The sequence below is a fragment of the Dicentrarchus labrax genome, unplaced genomic scaffold, assembly GCF_905237075.1.
Source record: "Dicentrarchus labrax unplaced genomic scaffold, dlabrax2021, whole genome shotgun sequence".
NCBI classification, from domain to species: domain Eukaryota; kingdom Metazoa; phylum Chordata; class Actinopteri; family Moronidae; genus Dicentrarchus; species Dicentrarchus labrax.
Window position 1 is genome coordinate 7,346,769 of NW_026136721.1, and position 22,144 is coordinate 7,368,912.

General features: G+C 41.7%; 1 protein-coding gene across 2 annotated transcripts in view; it reads right to left on the minus strand.

The window, feature by feature from the left end:
* Positions 1–808: 808 nt before the first annotated feature.
* Positions 809–22,144, minus strand: part of wu:fc21g02 (histone-lysine N-methyltransferase SETD1B) — a 29,010-nt gene continuing 7,674 nt past the window's right edge. Inside the window, exons 1-14 of one of the 2 annotated variants that reach the window (XM_051386134.1) lie at positions 19,856–20,315; positions 18,327–18,372; positions 17,455–17,602; positions 17,302–17,359; positions 17,064–17,145; positions 14,852–14,967; positions 12,597–12,765; positions 9,527–9,654; positions 7,291–7,374; positions 7,163–7,192; positions 6,964–7,029; positions 6,474–6,608; positions 5,616–5,747; positions 809–5,304 (exon numbers count right to left, since the gene is read on the minus strand). In XM_051386134.1, coding sequence (XP_051242094.1) covers positions 5,200–5,304; positions 5,616–5,747; positions 6,474–6,608; positions 6,964–7,029; positions 7,163–7,192; positions 7,291–7,374; positions 9,527–9,654; positions 12,597–12,765; positions 14,852–14,967; positions 17,064–17,145; positions 17,302–17,359; positions 17,455–17,602; positions 18,327–18,372; positions 19,856–19,864 — 1,308 coding nt within the window. In that variant the 5' untranslated portion in view covers positions 19,865–20,315 and the 3' untranslated portion in view covers positions 809–5,199. Of the gene's footprint in view, positions 5,305–5,615; positions 5,748–6,473; positions 6,609–6,963; positions 7,030–7,162; positions 7,193–7,290; positions 7,375–9,526; positions 9,655–12,596; positions 12,766–14,851; positions 14,968–17,063; positions 17,146–17,301; positions 17,360–17,454; positions 17,603–18,326; positions 18,373–19,855; positions 20,316–22,144 lie in introns of those variants that run through there. The other variant, XM_051386135.1, reaches the window with a different exon arrangement.

Consider the following 22,144-nt stretch of genomic DNA (forward strand, 5'->3'; position numbering starts at 1 on the left):
CTATCTTTCTCTGCTCTGATTGGCTGTTTTTGTTCAGGCCCTGTGGATTCTTCATTAGGAGCACTAGGAGGAACCAGAGGAACCTGATTGTTTCACAGATTATCTGTCTCATGTTCTACTGTCAGGATATAGGGAAAGTTTCAGTGAATATGACAAAACAATATTTTTATAAAAATGAGCTATTGCAGCTTTAAGTGTATCTGCTGGTAAACAATGTTGAAATGGGCCAGAAGAACAGTAGAGTGTTTTTGAAGTTTATTAACAGTAACATATATGGTTTCCAGCTTGCACATTTAAGGCTCGTGTATACTCGCCGTTCCCGCCCTGTCGTGAAAAATGACGTCAAAATGATGTAGCTCTCACTGGCACGCCAGGATTTTGGCCCAGACGCTCACCACTCTTTTTTTCAGCTGAGTGTGCCAAAGCGGAAACAGGAAGATGGACGATCTGTACGATCCTTCAGTGAAGGAACACAGAGATGCCCAGAGGTGCCAGATTTCTCGCCATCAATGTTGGAAAAGAGAAAATTTGGAAGAACCTCAAAAACAAACTTTTTCTTCTTCTTCTAGTGCCTAGAAGTAGCAAAGTCGGTAGCCTCTCCTCAGTAGCGACACCTGTTAAAGAGAAGACTGCATCTAGTGTCATGACCACCATGCGCAAATATAAATAGTTACGGCGCTCCTGTGACGTCACGTTGTCGCGCGACAGGTCGGCAACGGTGAGCATACCGAGTGCTTTACTCTCCAACTCTCTCCTGTAAAAGAATTTAATGGTGAATTTCTTGAGCAGCCAACAACAGCTCCAGAACTTCAGAACTTTCCTTTATTTATGCACTGACACAGAGTTGCACATACGTGTACAATATAAATAGGTATAAAATGAGAGGTAGGAAACCAATTTCAGCGTTCATTGGCATAAAATCCAGAGGTGGATGTGGAGCCAACTCCATCGGCACCCGTAACTGTCAACTACAACTACACTTTGTGAATATCATTGGTTATATTTACACAAAAACAGTACAAATCAGTTCATCTCAGCATTGCTACATGCGAGGAAAATCAGATCTAGGACACAAAGGTACAAAAAACAAGACCTTACTTTGCTGTTCATGTGACAATCTACCCAAAGACACAAATGTTGAAGAGAAAAGAGACCAAAGTCAACTTCACATTGAGAGATGAAAAGGCACCTAAAATGGAATCCTCCCTTTAGTGGAGCACACTGCTTATTTTGTTGTGAACTGCAGACAAGAGTGCAGTCCAGAACTTGTTTGTTCCAGTTTAACAGGGTGTCAGTGGGGTCTTAAATTGTCTTTATTATTTGATTAATGAAGTGAATGTACAAAGTTATAACGTTTTCAGTCGTGCTTTTAAATGTGTTTTGGGGAAAGAATTTAATCATATATCATATCCTTTATACTTTTTTTGCGAAAAAGGTGCATTCATTGCAAGCATGATGGTCTTAAAATCAAACCTGTTAAAACCCGCAGAAACTCTGGTTTAAGGTGTCACGCCGAAGACACTTTTTTTTTTTTTTTTATGGTCAGTGTACTTTGTGGCCAACTGATTTTTAATTTGAAATGAGAAAACCAAAATTAGAAAATGGGCATTTTTTATTTTCGTTTTGAAAATAAAAAACAATCCGTTTTGTTCCACACATTTCTAAATGTTAGTCTGGAAATTGCTTGTTTCATAATTTTGGTTTTCTCATTTCGAAACAAAAATCTGTAATCTCACCCATTATCATATCCAAGAAATAAAGACAACCCAGCCGACCTACGACTGACAGGCCTACATTTGGTCTGCATACCCTGTGGAGACAGCGTGGTAGAGCGGGTTGTCCACTGATCACAAGGTTGCCAGTTTGATCACAAGGTTGCCAGTTTGATCACAAGCTCTTTCTTGTGTCCTTGGGCAAGACACTGAACCCCAAAATGCTCCCAATTGTTAGACCAGCACGGTAGCTCACTGCCATGTGTGAGTGAATGGGTAATTGGGAGGCAAATTGGAAAGGCCATTTACACTGCAGTATCAAGGTTCACTGTATTTACTCACCTCGACAAACAAAATAAAACACTAAAATATGGTAAATAAAATCAGACTTTGGCAGAGAAAGGCATTGTGATGATATTTACAGTTTAATGAGGCCTCTTAGTGGTTTTAATGTGAATGTTCTAGATAAGTGGGAAGGTTTCTGACCTCCATCGTCGATAAAAGGACGGACACGGGAACACTCATCAGTCTACTGTTGGTCAAACTGTGCATTCACTTTTGTAATTATATACAACGGCATCGACCAGTCGGGTAAATCAATTCACAAGTGATAATTAAACAATAATAAAAGAGGATGACAGATCAAAAAGGGGGTGGTGGCCAAACTACATTTCCCTGATCTAGGGTGATAACTGACAAACATGCAGTTGCTACACTGTTTAGTGAATGCTGCTACTTCCTGCTCCACTGTGATGATATACGGGTGGTGTCAGAGGCTCTGATTGGATAATGAGTGATATGTTTTTTTGCTGCAATAGTAAGGAGGCACCCTGAAAGGCAGTCAAAGTGTTTTTTCTGTTAGCATTCCTACGGTTTAGTGGGTTACAAGAGCCTTCACACCAAATCCAGATCATCTGAATGGAATTATCACTAACGGACGAGGGGTCGGGGGGGTTGTGGTGAGTTCAGTTCATCTCATACCATCAAACCCAGACTGTCCCGACAGTGTTGACCTGTGAAGAGGCACAGAATCCAAAAATGAGGTAGCTAGCTCATAAGAAAATCTTATCATGATTAGAGTTCTGATGATTTGACACCCAAACCTGACTCAAGACCGGGGGCCAAGACTGGGTTACCAACCAGGTCTAAGCAGGCAACCGAGACCCCAAAAGCCCAAGGATGACAATTTGTCAGTTGGATTGTGATTTGTCAGTAGCCGTTCACACCGAGATGTGTCTAGAACAGTGGTTGCCAAGATCGCAGGGCTGCGCACAACTTTGTCTGCTGAGGTTGTGAGGTTACCAAAATTATTATTTACAAAAATTAAATTTATAAAATCCCAATAACACACCCAATTGGATAATCAAAACTCTGTATAATCCAAATCAAAACATATTTTTGGTCCACATTTAAATTCATTAAGCTATTTATTACCTATTTAGTGCCTGTATGCGAGTAGGGGTTGGGGTTGGGGGGGCCTGACTTGTCTTGGACACAGGCAAGGGGGGCTTCAAGGAAAAAAGGTTGGGAACCACTGATCTAGACAATAGAGAGAGCCCAACGGCAAGAGCTCAAATTTTTTTTAACGGTTGCGCTTGCGGCCCTGCTCCACAATCTGTGCCCAACGCACTTTACCAAGGTGTTTGGTAAAGGCTGTCGGACCGGCCCCTTAGTTGCGAATATGCACCGCTGAAGCACCACTTCAGCTGATATACTAAAGGCCATGAGGCAGGTTCTGTGTTACCCGGGGCCTATACTCATACGGGGGCCAAAAGACGTATAAAAAAACTGTGAGACATTTGTGAAGATTCTCAGTCATCCAGATCTATTTGGTGTACACCGATCAGCAACACTGTGAGCACTGACAGTGAATAACAGTGATTATCTTGTTATCATGGCTCCTGTCAGTGGGGGGATCTGAGCGACTTTGACAAGGGCCACATTGTGATGACTAGATGACTGGGTCAGAGCATCTCCAAACCTGCAGCTCTTGTGGGGTGTTCCTGTCTGCAGAGGTCAGTATCTATCAAAAGTGGTCCAAGGAAGGAAAAGAACCGGAGACAGGGTCATGGGGGGCCAAGGCTCATTGATGCAGGTGGGGAGTGAAGGCTGGCCCGTGTGGTCCGATCCAACAGACGAGCTACTGTAGCTCAAACTGCTGAAACAGTTAATGCTGGTTCTGATAGAAAGAGGTCAGAACACACAGTGCAGAGCAGTCTGTTGGTATGGGACCACCAGGGTGCCCAGGTGGTCACAATGTTATGGCTGATCGGTGTATCTACAATGCTACTGGACAGCAAACCTGGGACCTAGTAGTATTCCAGGATAGGAACACTGGTTGTTGTCTGGGGCTCCAGGCCAAATATAATTACTGTAAGATAACCCTCAACTAGTTTTTGCTGTCTGGGTCTATACTTTACCAACAACAAAAAGCCACACAGGACTGATGCTATTTCACTGTATGTGGCAGTTTGGGTACAAAGCTTGACAACTTTGTCTGTGACTGGCTTCTTCACAGCGGCATCATGCATGTTCCAATGCTGTCTCACAGTATGTCAGAGGAGTATGGCAGTATCTACACTGTAGTGGGGTTTTTAGTTTGTTTTTTCATTGGGAATTGTAAGAGGCTCACCATCAGACCTGAGGTTGCTCAAGGCCGATTTATTAGCTCCAGCTGACACAGTTTCTAAATATCGTATATATATATACGTAGTAAATATATGTTTTGCAAAGCTGTATGACTCTCCTTCAGGAAATTATGGAGACAACGGAAGAAATAATAAGGGTACAGAGGTCAAAAGTAACAGGAGCTGTATGAATATACCTCAAGGCTGAAACATTTCTCATCTAAGACATCTGTTAGCTACTACTTACTATTGAGTGATTTTCAGTCAATCATTTTCCCAGTGAACTGCTTTGCTTCCTTTTGTTGCATCTATACTGACTGGTAAACCTAAAGTTTTTGTCTTGATTCCTTTGTTTTCCTGGCACTTTAAATTGGGAGTCAGCTTTCGCTAATCGTAAATAGAAACAAGGAATCAAAGAAAAAGAAAAACAGGGCTGGAATCAGTGAAAATGTAGATAGAAACAACAATTATGTGCTAATGACATCTCTTAAACAATTGGTAAACTGAACCTAGCCCTGTATTTAAGCTATTTTATCTCTGTTCCAGTTGCTAACACGTAAAAACCTTTTTTTGTCTCCTCGCCTCTGGAAATCTCCACTAACTCCTACATGCTGACTGCAAAAACACAGCTAAATTTAATACCAGAGAATTGATCATTTGGCCTAAAACACATCATCAAGGCAAGGAGGCACAGAATAAAATCTAATGTCCACATGTTGTTCATCGTATCCACCTGCGCCATTACGCGTCCCTGATTTAAATGCTTGGAGAGAGGAATGCAAAATGGCCACAGAGGGGCACTGTAACATCAAAGTGAGGAAGGACCGGTGAGGAAGCTGCTGCTGCAGTAGTTGGTGTCCCTACAGGAAGTTGGTGGTGGATTTGTCGACCTGGAACTTGTAGGCATCGTCAGAGGAGGGGGCCACAGGAGCTACAGGGGCCACAGGAGAGTATGCAGCTTCAGCCTAGAGGGTGAAAACAGAGTTTGTCAACACATTCATATGAAAACATGTGCATGCCCACAGCATTCATGCACTAGGATTGGCCAGGCACCCATGCTCATCAGGTGACATCCAGAAAGCTTTTTAAAAAAAGCTTTATATGTAGTATTAATAGTGCCAACGCCAGAAAGAAAGTAGTGGTGGATGACAATCGCCATGTGGGTCATTTCAGGACCATAGTGTGTGTTTGTGTGTGTGTGTGTGTGTGTGTGTGTGTGTGTGTGTGTGTGTGTGTGTGTGTTGTGTGTATCTGTGTGTATTCTGTGTGTACATACCTGTGGTGTGGCAGTCAACAGGGGGTCAGCAGGTGAGGGATACATATTCTCCATCTTGAGCTCCTCTTTACCAGGTTCACTAGCTGCTGCTGGTGGAGGAGAGCTATACATGACTGGACCTGGAGCATAGCCCTACCCACACACACACACACACACACCACAAATGAAACAATTAACAACAATTAAAATAACTTTCTGTCATATTCACTGAAACCTTCACTATATCCTGACAGTAGTACATGAGACAGATAATCTGTGATACAATCAGGTTCCTCTGACTCCTCCTAGTGCTCCTAATGGTATTTGCAAGAATCCACCGGGTCTGAACAAAAACAACCAATCAGAGCTGAGAAAGACAGTTGATTCAGCAAATATGAAAAGCTAAATATAAAAGCTATTTTATAAAGGTTACCTACTGCAGCTTTAATAAAAGGCTAGTTTGAGTATGTGTCAGAACTTGAGGTACTACTGGGGTCAGTCTGATTTTTTTCAGATAGTTTTCAAGTCAGCCCTTGATTTAAATTAGCTGAAAGGTCAATGGCCAAATCCTAAATTGACCTGAGGTACATCCCAAGTCTCTAATTTGTCATTTCCTCGATCCTCACTTAAACCAGAAGTTGTTCCGGTCCGCCATCTTGCACCGAGTAGCGAGGAGTGATCTCTGAGGAGCTATGAGCGAGGATACACAAGAGAGAAAGTGTTTTGCCGATCGGCGCGCCCCTTTATTGGATATCAGTTATTATGGAGGGACTAAGATGCAAGGAAATGATACAGGATAAAAGAAAAGTGAGGGAAACATGAATGCAATTAAGCAACATGAGACGCCCCCCAGCATTCCTGTCAGACTAAGTGTCATACCATTGGAGCTCCAGGTCCAGGAGGGTACTGGCCTGGTGGTGGACCGTTCCATTGTGAAGGCAGGGTGGGGGGGTTCATAGCTGGACCGACAGGAGGATAGCCAGGGTTCTGGGGTGGGTAGGCTGGGTTATAACCCTGGAGAGGGAGACATTTAGGGAGGGAGAGTTAGATCAGTAAATATTGAGGGAGGAAGAAGGCAAACAGGAAATCTGGGGAGTCAAAGAAAACATATTAGGCTGGATCAGGTTTATCTATATGTAAAGATCCCCTTCACACATTTTTTAACATAGTCTGCTTGGAATAATAATGTGTGTCTGAATTTCTGCATTTAAGTATATGTTAATGTTGTTCATTTCAAGTTTTAGACATCCTTCTAGATTCACACTCTGCACAGACAGCATTCAAACAGCACACTGTAGGGACAAGAAGAAACACTAAGTTCTGACTGGAGGGGGGCTTTAAAAAAGCAGGCTTGTGGTGTGATACTAACTGGGGAGGGTGGGGGGCCGTTCCACTGTCCTGGGCCTGTCATCGGAGGAGGGTGGAATGAAGGACCCTATGTAGGAACACATACATAGAGGCATATACACAAGTGGAAAAATCCATTAAATACAGTGGTAAGTTGCATAATGACTGTGTAAAAAGATGTTACAGTGTAATAAATGTGTGTTATGTACTGTCTTACATACCATGCTAGGGTCAGGGCCATGGTAGTACACCTGCAAACAAAACACATTCAGTGAGTAAACAGCAGTTCAATACCATATTTTGAGACAGTGATATTAACATATACATTAATGTGTTGGTATTTTCTCACCGCTCCTGGTTGTCCAGGAGTGCTGTAGGGAGGAGCAGGTCCAACAGGACCACCGGGAGGAGGATGGACTGCTTGTGGGGTAGTCTGGAGAGAGAGAGAGAGAGAGAGAGAGAGAGAGAGAGAGAGAGAGAGTGAGTGAGAGTGTGTGTGTGTGTGTGTGAGAGAGTGAGAGAGCGAGTGAGTGAGAGAGTGTGTGTGTGTGTGAGATAGAGTGAGTGAGATAGCGAGAGATAGAGTGAGTTAGTGAGTGAGAGAGCGAGAGAGAGAGTGAGTGAGATAGCGAGAGAGAGAGTGAGTGAGTGAGTGAGAGAGAGTGAGTGTGTGTGTGAGAGAGTGAGAGAAAGAGTGAATGAGAGAGTGAGAGAGAGAGTGAGTGAGAGAGTGAGAGAGTGAGAGAGGGAGTGAGAGAGCGAGATAGAGAGAGAGTGAGAGAGAGAGAGCGACAGAGAGAGCACACTTCTCTTTAGCAGTTGTAAAACTACCAAATATTTAGATTATTGTGAAAAAACAATAAACTATTAATTGCAAAAATAAAACTCTTTTCCAGCCAGTTTCAGACACAGAGTCTCTATTACACACAGAGTGATGGAAACATGAAACCCGGGTGGACACACTAAGTTTGGCCCTCTTTTCCAGGTCTGATGAACGCTGGAGTTCCCGTCATTGGTGCGTAAACAGCCAGGAACATGATTTACTGTTAGTTACAATCTATGGGAACAACAGGGAGAGAGAGCTTCTACTGATTCAGCGGTGTTAAGTTTGAAAGAGAGACTGAAGTAAAGATATAAAACAGTAGCCATTGTAACAAAGGTCCCTGGCCTCTCTGCTGCTGCTGTTGGTGATGTCTAATCCAACGTCTGTGCATGGCTGTCTCAATCTTCTTGGTGTGGAACAACAGCAGAGAGGATCAGCGATACTGAATATAATTTTGAAATGTGTTTCAGCATTGTGTATATGCAATTAGATCGAGTACGCAATACAATAATGAAATGGCTTTGTGAGCCCCTGTACCTTACCCGCATTGCTGTAAACATTGCCTGAATTCCCTGTAGGATAGAATTCTACATGTTACTTTTCTTTGTTTGGATATTGGCATTATATATCAGCCATGGGCAGCTGTGCTTTTTTTAAATATCAGACCTTTAATATTATTTTGACCTTTAAACCAAAAGCCTCATTGTCTCCTGGCAATGGGGTTTTTTAATTTTTTGTATTTTTATTTGTAAGTGGTTCTACCTGCATTTAAAAACCTGTATGCGTGCTAAGCTTGGGGTAAAAAGGGTATAAGTCTACAGTGTGTAAACATGGTATGTTATTCTTACCATAATTCAGTGCTTATTGCTTCATGGTTAATACCTATATTGATTTTGGGGTAAAAGTAATTAATAAAGTACACAGATGCCAAAGAAGCAAGACAACGTGTTTATAAGGACAACTGGCTCATGTAAAAGGATTATTTTGTCAATGTAGAATATTTACAATAATAGAATAGGCACTGATATTTGGGGTTTAGGTGCTGCTCTCACCACTCCCCACAAAAAGAACCAGCACCTCACCAGGGGAAGGTGGCTGCTGGATGGAGGAGCAGAATTTTAATTTCAGGGAAAACATTTAAATTTAAAACATGTTTAAGGTTCCCACAGGGTTCACATACCTATTAAAAGAAGAGGTGGAAAGTATGTGTTTGTTGCACGTACAATAACAAATTATCACCACAACAACAACAAATATAAATTTGATCATTATTATCAGGCTGCATGTACGTGTGACCGTCTGCAGCGTTCCCAAAATAGACTTGATGCCCAAAGTTCACTCTAAGTGGTCTAAACAGCTCTTAACTGACAAAAATGTGCATTCTTCCATTCCACTCTGCATCTGGTAAACCCGCTTTGAATTGTCAATTTATTCTACCAACAGTGGAGTTTCAAATAAAAGATGCACAGGTTTACGTAGTGAGTCAGGGGCTAAATATAATTAAAATGATCCAGGACAACATATTTTATTTCCAAGTGATTCCATGACTGGAAGGTTTCTAAATTTCTAGGTTTTCTAGGATGTGTGGGGAACCTGATTTAATTAGCCCCAATATGTGCCTTTACACTTTGACCAAATGCCAAATTATGGGACATTCCCTGAAAGAGATGTTCACAATAGAGATGTACATTATTTATGTAACAAGTTTGTAAAAAAAGCATCTCCAGATGGAGTCGTACTCGTCTGTGCCTTCTGTTAGTACCTGTAGCGTTGCAGCAGTGTTGGCTTTCTTCTTGAAAATCTTCTTCCGACAACAGCAACAAATCCCAGCCGGGATGCCCAGCAGTAAGAGGAGAGCAATGAGAGGGTTTCCCTGGGACTCATGATGGTCTGCATTGGAAATATAAGTGGGGAGGGGGGTCACAGGTGAGTATGGTTGTATATTTAATAGTGCTGGGGTCTAATTGCCAAAGACAGAACGTAATCTCGGAACCCGCTGGCTACCATCTGATCATGACCATTTAGCTTTTTAAAAAAAGTATCTGCATTCATATACAGATATCTGTTTTAAATTAGCCAAAATGTGTCTTTTTCATCACTGTAGCATATGAAGTTGCTAACTGGACTCCAGAGGAAGTCTTGGCTCACTGGCTACACCATAAGGATGGGACGATATACAATATCATTGCATATAGTATTGGGATAAAAAGCACTTATTATAGCCAAGATTATCGTGACATAAAATGTTCATATGGTCCCATGCCTACTACACTAGAAGCCCCAAAACAGTGGCCATTGCCCCAGGAAGCTAAATTGTTATCAGAGGATAGCCAGTGGGTTCCGAGATTGCTCCCTATCTGACCCTCTGATCAGGACACCAATTCTGGTGACTTTCTCACTTTTGTAGGTTATAACCATGTCCGGAGTCTCTTCAAATTCTCCTAGCACTTTTTCCTTTTCAAACTTACTGACATGTTTCATATTTAATTAACTATTCATTCTCATCTCAGCTGATGGTATGGTCCCTGCTCATGAACTGCATGTTCATGGCTGGTTTAGTTGTGTAACGGATTTACATTGTCATCAATGCTAATTGTATAAAAATTATTTTCAGTAAGTTGCTCAAAATAACATTTGATACATGGAGCATTTGGTTTTATCAAACAAGTGAGTTCATGTTGTTGTGTTTAATTTGCTTTTTCCCTGAGAGTGATCATTTTGCCGTCAGCCCTGCACACTATACAGGTACTTCTGAGTAAAACTTTCTCTATGTAACCTGCAGTTAAATATCAGCAAGTGCAAAATCCACGAGCCTCCATGAGGCTGCCGGTATTGAGAGCTGGGGTTGTTGACATATCAGCAACAGTTAAGTGAATATGGACAGTAGAAACTGGTTTAGCAAGAAAATCACATAAAAAGCAGAAAATCACATAAAAAGTTCAGGCAGCTGCGGAAATATTAATGAATAATGAACACTGTTCAGCCTTAAAATAAGGTTAGCTTTCTCTGGAAGCAGGTCTGGAGTGTTGGAGTAAAATAGGTGGGAGGAAGAGGTTGTTAAAAATAGCTCTAGTTAAAATACCCCCTATTAGTGCACACACACGTCAACTATCAATCAACATGGGTCCCTTCACCTTGGAGGGCGCTATTAATGGCACTGCTGCTGTGTAAGGACTGAGACTGCGGATTATCTTGTTATATTGATGAACTGATCCATTCTTGTACTTCTTTATTGCAATTAAATCATTATCAACTGCAAGCAAACTCCAACTGTGCAGTCCTGTGAGAGCTATTTCATTACTCTGACAGCCTCACATCGTTAATTAGAGATGAGCTTAAGAGGCAGATATAGGACTATTCAAGCCTTTTTGTTAGCAGGAAGCCGGTCTCATTCTCTACAGATCAGAGTCTGACAAGACAGCTGGAGGAGGCAGTGAAGGCACATTCACAGCTGATCAGAACCAGGGTTTGGAATTTGACAGCTTGTTCTGTGCTTCTAAACCTGTTAATGCTCAGTGTCAAATTTACTGGCTGCAGGCAGGGTTGGAAGATTGGCTAAATCAGTCATTTTTTGGGGGCAATTTTTGTGATTTTTATGATTTTTATGTTCTTCCCAGGGTTCCCACTCTGTTTAGGAAATGTTTTTCCAAGACCTTTCCAGGACATTTTCCAAGACAGCACTTGTTCACAAATGGTTAGATATTTTACTGGTAGGTCAAATATTTACACATTTAGTTTTATTCTTCCATTTTTAATGATACACTGTATTAACCACAACAACAAGAAATTCTTCCACTGGGCTTTCATCGGAATTCTAAATGCGGCTCTGGAAAAAATACACTAGACCCTAAAAAGGTCGCTCTGTGTCTGGTAAACCTGCTTTGTGCGATCTGAGTTAGTAAATAAAATTGAAATAAATTTCCCAGGACAACATTAATTATTTCCACGATATTTGGGCATATCAATTTCCAGGTATTCCAGGTTTTCCAGGACACATGGGAACCCTGTCTTCAACCAAAGAATGAGTGAGAGTTGCTCTCATTCAGCAAGCTAAGATGGTAACGTCAGCAAACAGAGGATGGCAATGGCAGACAGAGGTGTGTGTAGAGCCTATAATCTATAATTATCGCATATAATTAAAGGTTTATTTCAACCAAACCAGAGCTGGTGTTTGAACAGTGGAGAGACTAACCAAGACGGTCTTGGGGAGTTTTATTTAGTGTTGGTTGAGTCTGAATGACTCGAATGAAAAACTAGGTTAGGTAATGATGGACAAACTAACAAGAGACAGCCTCCCTCCAAAGCCACTCCTCCAACATACATGAACACGTAGTGCCTGAGAGGAGCACAGTGCATCACTGTCATCGCTAACAGTATCCAGTTGTAGTATGCAGAGGTAAGTAGACTGGCTGGTCAGCCAACCATTGAAATGACTGACAGGACTTACTGCACGCCTGTGACCGCTACAGACACCAGATTTGTTTTTTTATTTGAGGATTTAATGGGGAAAGAACTTCAGCCAATATAACAAAACCCTAGCTTTAACAACGCAATTTAGCTGGTCTTAGTTCAGTGAAAGAGAGAAACTTGAATTCTGAAGGCGAACGGTGGCATTTTGCTGTTTAATAAGAAAAACAGGTGTAATAATAATCTGTAGCAAACTTGGCACTAAGACGTTTCCCAGCTGAAACTACGTGTAAATATATCAGCAACTGCTTGGATTTTAACAACCCTAACTGCAATCACACAATTGTGGACCCCAGGAAGACTAGTGACCACTTGGTGGAACCTAATTTGGGCTCCAAACGAATAATAAAGATCGAGGGACCCACCTGTCAAGTCCATCCTAGTAATAGACACCACCCGGTCCCTGCGATCTTTCAGGGTGTAACGTCCCTCATCAGTGTAGTTCACATTCTTGATTGAGATTGTCGTGGAGTGGATCTCAATCCGGTCCAAGTAATCCGGAAAGCTGTGGGGCACCCAAGTACCATGTTGCACCTGAGGGAGACAAAACTCCTGTCAGAACATCACTCAGGATCGCCAATCACATTTCCATCTGAATCACATTCAGGGAATTTCTTACGAGCTTTTAAAATGTTACAAAATTGGCATCCATGGAGGTGTCTATATACACCTGAAAAGCTTTCAAGAAGTAAAAAAAAGCCTCTTTGCTTACTCTGGCACATTTACAGCAATGTGTGTTAATGTTATTGAAGCTTAAGTAGGTAACTTTAATAAAAAAAACATTTTATCGTATTTGCTGAAACAAACAACAAACAAAGCTGAGAAAGATAGTTGTTTGTTGAGTCTCATTCCCAGACCGTCAAATCAACGCTGGAAATGAGACTCAACAATCAACTATCTTCAAACCACCAGCCCAAACGTCTTTCCATCTTTCTGAGCTCTGATTGGTTGTTTTCATTCAGACCCAGTGGATTCTTGTAAATACCATCAGGATCACTAGGAGGAGCCAGGGGAACCTGATTGTTTCACAGATTATCTGTCTCATATACTACTGTCAGGATAAAGTGAAAGTTATCAGCGTCAGAAAAAATTGATAAAAATTAAATAAAACAAATAAAATCCACTTCCTGTAGGCAAGAAATATTCCCCATCCCACTCAGCTAAAAATGTATCTGCATTCATATACGGATAAGTTTTAGATTAGCCGAAATGTGTCTTTTTCATCACTGTAGCATATGAAGTTGCTAACTGGACTCCAGAGGAAGTCTTGGCTCACTGGCTACACCATAAGGATGGGACGATATACAATATCATAGCATATAGTATTGGGATAAAAAGCACTTATCATAGCCAAGATTATCGTGACATAAAATGTTCATATGGTCCCATGCCTACTACACTAGAAGCCCCAAAACAGTGGCCATTGCCCCAGGAAGCTAAATTGTTATCAGAGGATAGCCAGTGGGTTCCGAGATTGCTCCCTATCTGACCCTCTGATCAGGACACCAATTCTGGTGACTTTCTCACTTTTGTAGGTTATAACCATGTCCGGAGTCTCTTCAAATTCTCCTAGCACTTTTTCCTTTTCAAACTTACTGACATGTTTCATATTTAATTAACTATTCATTCTCATCTCAGCTGATGGTATGGTCCCTGCTCATGAACTGCATGTTCATGGCTGGTTTAGTTGTGTAACGGATTTACATTGTCATCAATGCTAATTGTATAAAAATTATTTTCAGTAAGTTGCTCAAAATAACATTTGATACATGGAGCATTTGGTTTTATCAAACAAGTGAGTTCATGTTGTTGTGTTTAATTTGCTTTTTCCCTGAGAGTGATCATTTTGCCGTCAGCCCTGCACACTATACAGGTACTTCTGAGTAAAACTTTCTCTATGTAACCTGCAGTTAAATATCAGCAAGTGCAAAATCCATCCTCCATGAGGCTCCATAAGTAGAGCTAAGGCTGTTCTACTTAGATATACACCGATCAGCTATAACATTGTGACCACCTGGGCACCCTTGTGGTCCCATACCAACAGACTGCTCTGCACTGTGTGTTCTGACCTCTTTCTATCAGAACCAGCATTAACTGTTTCAGTAGTTTGAGCTACAGTAGCTCGTCTGTTGGATCGGACCACACGGGCCAGCCTTCACTCCCCACCTAAATCACTGAGCCTTGGCCCCCCATGACCATGTCTCTGGTTCTTTTCCTTCCTTGGAGCACTTTTGATAGATACTGACCTCTGCAGACAGGAACACCCCACAAGAGCTGCAGGTTTGGAGATGCTCTGACCCAGTCATCTAGCCATCACAATGTGGCCCTTGTCAAAGTCGCTCAGATCCTCACAGTGCCCATTTTTCCTGCTTCTAACACATCAACTCTGAGGACAAAATGTTCACTTGCTGCCTGATATACGCCACCCCCCCCCACAGGTGCCATGATAACCAGATAATCAGTGTTATTATGGCTGATCGGTGTACACAAATACCTAAATAACATTTGTTATATTCCAGTGCACAGAAACATGCGGGTTATGAAACAAAAGTAACCTCATACTTCTGCACCTTTATCAATCCATCCATAAATACTGCATCCCTCCATCCATCCTTCTTACCAGTGTAAAGTTGCCAGCCTCCCCGGAGAATGAGAGGAATGAGTCAGCCACGTCAATGCCCTCCAGTGAGATGTGGAGACTCTCTCCTGCTACACACTTCACATAGTTATGTCTGGCTAGAATAGAAAGAATAAGAAAACGGAGAGATGGAGAGAGATAGAAATATGGAGTATTTGTGCCTCCATCCAAGGACACATTGCACAGAATAAGGTTTTTGTAAGCACATAAATTATATTTTGCACAGATTATCCGTTACTAGATAAGTAGGGAAGCACAGGGAGAATGGGAAATAGGCACATCATAACCACACTAAGAAATAAATAGCTTTGTTTCATACTTACTTTTATGAACCTTTATTCAATTCTGTGTATGTTCGTCTGTTCCTTAATAGCTCGCAACATTTCTATTTAGGTAGCTAGCTAGGCTCTAGCCCGGTTCACACTGCCTGCTTCTGCCTGCTGCTGAACATTTTTCTGGAAGTGAGCCACACCGTTTTCCCGCAACATATACACCTTTTGCCACAGTTTCAATGTCTATATATGTAGAATATGTTACAGACATGGAAAACATATAAATGTATTATATAAACTCAACAACTTTATCTATTTGAGATCATGTTTCTGTGGACAGAATCCAGTCACATGTTAACGAAGCTTTTATTGTACTGTGTTTGTCAAAGGCTAACTCAGTATAGAAAGACAGGGCTGGCAGCATCAGCTCTGCAGCAGAAACACTCTCTGTGTGGATACCACAGATAGCGAGCTGCAGCAGTTCAGCTGCCACACACTGCTCAGGCAGGCAGTATGAACAGGGTGTGTGACTTCCTGCCCGGCTTCATCGAGACTAGGCACTTGAAAGCAGAGTGGAGCGGAGAGCCTCTTCTGGGACTAGGGCTTGGTAGTATGGATGTTGTATGGTTTCAACAGAACCAAATCACAACCCAGATGTCAGTGTCTCATTTTGGTACCAGAGCTGTCTGTTGTAATAGTTGCTCTCTGCAGATGTTACAGGCAAAAGAGGCATCACCGAATGTGCCTTTGCTAGTTAACCTTACAGCAACTCTCTCACTATACGGCTCTGGCAGCAGGTAGTCTACCGCTAGCTAGTAGCCACTTTAAACTCAAGTGCCAAGCTAATTGCTGCAATCAGCCTCAGCAGCCGTCGTTTTTGTGCCTAGAACGTAATGCCGGTGGAATAAAGTCCAAAAAAACACAATACCGTCTCGCACACTCAGTATTGATGCACAAATATGACACTGTGACATTGTTGCTACATTGTGGTAACAATAAACAGAGACAAAGAAAGAAGGAGAGAGAGATAGAGAAGGTTTGATTTAAAAAAAAGTCTGAAAACCCTCAACCCTCGCTTACTGTATGTTAACATCACTGTGGATTAGTGGGCATCTGAGTGAAAATCCATTTGGGACAAGGGATATCTGAGATCATATGGTTGTCAGCAGGCTCTGTCATTTGAGGAGCCATGAAAGAGCCTCGTTAACACAAACTATACCCCGGGTGGGTCAGTTCACACAACTTCTAAAAAAAACAGCACTTTTTCTCACTGACTGTTTGTGGTATCTAACCTTGCAGATTCACGTCACTGAATTATATCTCAATTCTACATTTCCAAAAAAAAAAAAAAATAATTCTGTTAATCACTTTTTTATTATGAGGGTCCTCAGATACTACGTGAAAAATGTTGTGCGAATCGGACAAAGCGCATGGGGGGACCACGGAAACGTAGTTTATGGACATTTCGTGCTCTAGCAGAGAAAAATTATAGGCGGAAGTGGGCGTGGCCTATATGGGGAGATTCAGCTCCACTCACCGAACGTGTGGATAGTTTTTCTAATGTGCGACAAACTATGCAGAAGTTATTAGCCTAAACGCATTTTTTTATGATAGTAGCGCCACCTAGTGGCCAACCCGAAAGCGATGCATAGAATATCAAATTTTTCACCAGGCCTGACCATTTTGCCAAATAAAATTTACTTTTCATATATGTTCAGGGGGGCAAAAACGCAACCAAAGGCGCTAAAAATAATAGGTAAGAATAATAAGAAACATAGCAAATACAATAGGGACCTTGCCGGTCGCTGGCTCGGTCCCTAATCATTATATTAGCAACAGTTGTTAAGTAGAAGAAAATCAAACAAAAGAACCAGAAGTTATTAGCAACCATGGCTAACTAATACAACCCTCGGCTAACTCACGTATGACGGCCACTTTGACAGTGGAGATCTCTTTATTCCAGAAGTCTTTCTGAGTGTACGTCCCCTGGTCCTCATAGGTCACCTTAAATAAACCCACAAACAGACCACATAAATGCACAATGAAGACTTAGAGTCCGTGGCCATATTAAAAGCAGGTGTTTCGATTTCAACAGCTCATGGAGGACTAAGGTTTGCCTCTAAGGTTTAGGACAGACTCTAAACAAATGACTCTGGTTACCTTGTCAATGTACCAGCGTCGGTCGCTGCCAGTGCCAGACACCCTGCCTCTGTGTCCCCTGTAGGGGACAGAACAACAGACACATGCAAATACATAAACTGCAACAACACTGGAAGCAACAAAGAGCTTCCCTCCATGCTGTGCAGAACTGACCTGTGAAAGCCTTTCTCCCAGTACACCATGACCTGGCTGGGATAATCAGCTGGGATGAACTCCAGCTTTTCAGCACTTTTGGGCAGGTAGATCTTCAGCTGGCGACCGTGGGCCAAACGCTCATGGAGATCATGGACAGTATAGGACTCTGAGTCAAAGGCAGGAGGAGAGAGAAAGTGAGGCAGAATGTCTGCTACTAACATCATTTTGAAAAACAAATCTGGGGAAATGAAAGATGCAGATGGTCATTTTTATTAAAATTATTTTTTTGCTGAAACTTTCCCTATATCCTGACAGTAGTAAATGAGACAGATAATCTGTGAAACAATCAGGTTCCTCTAGCTCCTCCTAGTGCTCCTTATGGTATTTACAAGAGTCCACCGGAACTGAACAGAAACAGCCATACATACGGCATACTTTTTCATGATATTAATAATGATGAGTATTTATGCCAGGGGCAATTTCTCACACCACCTCAGTTTAACTCAGATAAACAGGGTTCAAAGAAGTGGTCCATTAAATCATAGCAGAAGCAATGGCTGACTTCGTGTAAAGAACATTTCCATACAAATTAAGCTGACCTTTATTCTGATTTTGTAACTCTGCACAATGCAGCAGACACTTGTGTGTAGGTGTAAAACTGGACACAACTCTAAAGAATGTACATGCCTCACATTCCTACCATCACTGTCCCTGTTTGTGAGTGCAGATCAGTAGTTCAGAACCCCCCCCAATTAAATCTTAGATCACCTTCAAGTAATCTGTCACATTTAATATACTGTTAATGTACTTTTTGCTGTTGTCGAGCACAAATCCACTAAACAGAGATGTTAGACTGCCTTTCAAAGACAGCAATATGAAACAATACTCACCCACTCCGAGGGCAGCGGCCAGTAGAATCACAGCGCTCCACATCATCTGCACACAAGACACAGATGAGATTTCATGAATCACTAGTCTATTAAATCCACTATGTGATCACTGTAGACAGATGCTCAAAGTACTGTATGTAAAGAGTGTGTCTGAACAATCAGATCAACAACCACTAGCCAGTTCACCATGAAATGTATTAACACCTTGCTCCACATAAGGTGGACCCCTCCCATTTGCAGTGTTTCCTCTATGTTGATTTTGGAGCGGCGGCCTGCCGCTGTTAAATTTCTGCCACCACGGTATCAGAAATGGGGCAGACACACAATGTAGTCCCGGTTGCCTTTTAAATGATCCTGCCGACATAATGCACCCCCGTTGGCTGCCGCTCACAGTGCAATTTAACAACAAGTAGAACTATTCAAAGGTTATTGGGGCTGTCCAGTTTAACTCCACATACTGTTGTGTTGATGGAGCTTATTGTCAAAACGTTCGCTTTCTTCCAAGTCGACTATTAAACTAACAGCTCCACCAAAAACATCACCGCGGTGGGTCTGTTTTAATTGGACAACGTTCAACTTGTCAGTTCTCAGCTCAACGTCCTGATATCAAACATCTGGAAACATTAAAACGGTAAATATATTTGTTGGGCCTGCCCCAACTGCTAAAAAAAATCCTGGAGGAAACACTGCATTTGGTTATCTGACAGCAAACCAACCAACAAACCTTACCTGTATGGGTAAGGGCCTAATAAGCACAAAGCCATCAGTAGGTTTGTTTTATCAATTTTGTACAGTGGTTGCAACAAACATTTTAACATTCAATTCATCATCAAGTTTCACACTGTATGACAGTGTCATCTACATATTCAGGGTTCCCACATATTTCTGCTGCATACTCTCCCGTGAATTGACTACAGTTTATTACAGCTTTCCTTTAACGGTAACATTACTTTGAGCACATCACATGAGTAACACTTCCAAATAATTTTCTATTAGCCTACTTAAAGTTTTTTTTTTTTCGCAAGTACAGTTAACATCGCATGAGGACCCTGATATTGGGTATCAGCATTTGTGTTGTTGTAAAGAGATAACACAAGTGTCCAAAATGTCTGAGTCCATTAGGAGGCAGGACAGCTGCGCAACGAGTTGACAGACACACACAGTGTTGTCGCCTTATGAATTCGATACGGCAAACTGTGGAAACAATTGCTCAGGCAACAAACAAAGCAGATAACATCAGTTCCAGGGAAATTAAAGTGTGTGCTGGCAAGATCACAGCAGTCTTCCAGCACCTCTTCAATCTTTCATTGAGGCTTGAAGAAATCGCCTGAACTATGGAATAGGTGTTGCAACAGTAAGATAAGATTTTCACAGCGTAATAACCATGCCAGAAAATATCACGGTATATGGTATTACACTAATTCAATAGAATGCAGTACTGCAGATAAGCAAATTTACACAGTTTGACATACATTTTCATACCACAGTATACCATGGTACTGGTGTACCACTGCCCTACTATTACTGACCTCCTGCATCGTTCCAGTGCCAAGGATGTCCAAACACTCTCAATAACCCCTTTTACACAGCCTGTTCAAGGTGGAACTGTAGTGTAGCTTACAGTTTGTTGGTGAGTAAAGACCAATACCAATAGCCAACAGTGTGAAGTGTGTTGTTTCCAGACTGAATAGTGTCATACTGTTGAAAAAGCCCCTCTTTTGCTTCCTCACGCCAGCACACTATCTATAACTCACACACTGGGGTGGCATTATGCCAGCGGTTTTTGGTCAAGTGTAAAAAACTGTATCACTCCTGGGTGCCCAGTTAGCTCAGTGGTCCCATGTACCGAGGCTGAGTCCTTGCTGCAGCGGCCCAGGGTTCGAATCCGACCTGCAGCCCTTTGCTGTGACTCATCCCCTTTCTCTCTATGCCCCTTTCCTGTCTATCTTTAGCTGTCACTATCAAATAAAGGCAAAAAAAAGGCAAAAAAAATTACTTTAAAAAAACTGTATCACTCCTAACCCTGCTCAACATCAGCAGCCTTCCACTCTAACCTTTAGATTCCACACCCAAAACCCACTCAAAAGTGCACCCACACACATACCAGAGGTATGAACCCTTGGTTACCGTTGAGAACTAACCATCCCCCATCACTGTAGTCAAATGACATTTAATGGTTTCCCAAGAAACCCTCTAGCCTTTACAAGAAAAAACAAGCCACAAAGATGAAAATGAAATCAAACACACCCACAAGCCAACATGCTGGGTTTAACATGAAAATCGTTGTCCCTGGTGGGGCCTGAGGGTGGTGGCTGGTCATGGTGTTATGGCTGCAATGTAACATTAGCAAATTCTTGGTGACAATAGTGCCCTAAGTAAATATCCTCGGTTTAGGAATAAAAAAGGAATACAAATACAAGCATATTATGTAAAACCGTCCCAGTAATGTTTTAGTAAATTATTTCATAAAAATGGGGCAAAATATCTAAAGGCTGTCTTTCTAAGTTTTGTATTTACTGCAGTAACATTTAGGGTCAGCCAGTCCTAAGGCCGGGTGTAATGACTAATGATGTGGTTTACACACATGAGTGACAATAAAAAAGGTGGTCATTTTTTGTTTTTCCTTTATATGCAAATAGATAAAAGTGCTGATCTCACCAGCCCACCTTCTGAAACAAGACACAATGTCGTCACTGATAAATCTCAGAGCTGAGAGACAGACATCAACATATTTAAAGTTAGAGATCGAAGCATGACTATAAATACCTGCCACAGTATAATACAGAGAGAAAGGTCTCTTCCACAAGACTTTTCCTACAATAAAATGGGAAACAGGACCTGTTTCTATCCAAAAAGCCAAGATTCAACCTCAGTTTGCAACTTCAGTTGTCTAAATAGGTTGTATTTATAATGAGGAGCTTTTCTAAATCAGTGTACCATTTAAAGTGCAGATCTGAAGATTACTGTCAATTTACTAAGTGTTTTTGCCCCATACTGTTGCTACTAGGGAAACCTCCTTATCTCTCTGCAAAGCACTCCACCTGTACTGAGACAGGTCACTAATCTGCTACAGTGTTCAAACATTCAAAAGCAGCACTCAGAGAGGATAAGATAACCTGTGAAAACAAAGCTTCAGTCCACAGGCTGCTCATCTAGGAGTTCTTCTCTACTCAATCATTTGGCTATTCATTCATCATAAAGGTTATCCTTGTTGAGACTTGTTAATGGGATTAAGTAAATAATTTAATTTATATCCTCCTCCGCAGTGACTCTAGGGAGCTGTTTGAATGGGAACTAAAGGCCTAGCGGTTTCAGACATGCACAAAAAAAAAAACAGCCGTTTTCGGATGCTGCTGCCAATGTGTTGTTTGACTTTCACAAATAGTTTGGAGGTCAACCCAGCTCGAGTGGAGTTTCCATACACACCTCTCTATTACAACAGGGCTACCTGCTTGAAGGTGTGTCTTCACAGGTAGAGAGAGCCGCAGTGGTCGAGAGAGTTCAAGATTGAATAAAAAGAGAGGGACCAGCATTTTTTGTTTTCAAAGAAAAAAATGCAATCTACACTCTGCTGATTTGGTGATAAACACATTTAACTTCCTAGAAATTCTTCACAATAAAAGTCTCTGGTTATTTTGTTATTTAAATGCTTTAATTGGGAATCAGCATGGCTAATGGCAAAGCTCTACAGTATGCAACCTGTACAGTGTGATCCACCAGTGCACATCCACTGAGAATGGACTTCACAGTGAAGGAGGAGACATCTTGTGTCCATCAGGAAAACTTTAGAAATGAACAACATTTACATATTCAGAGAT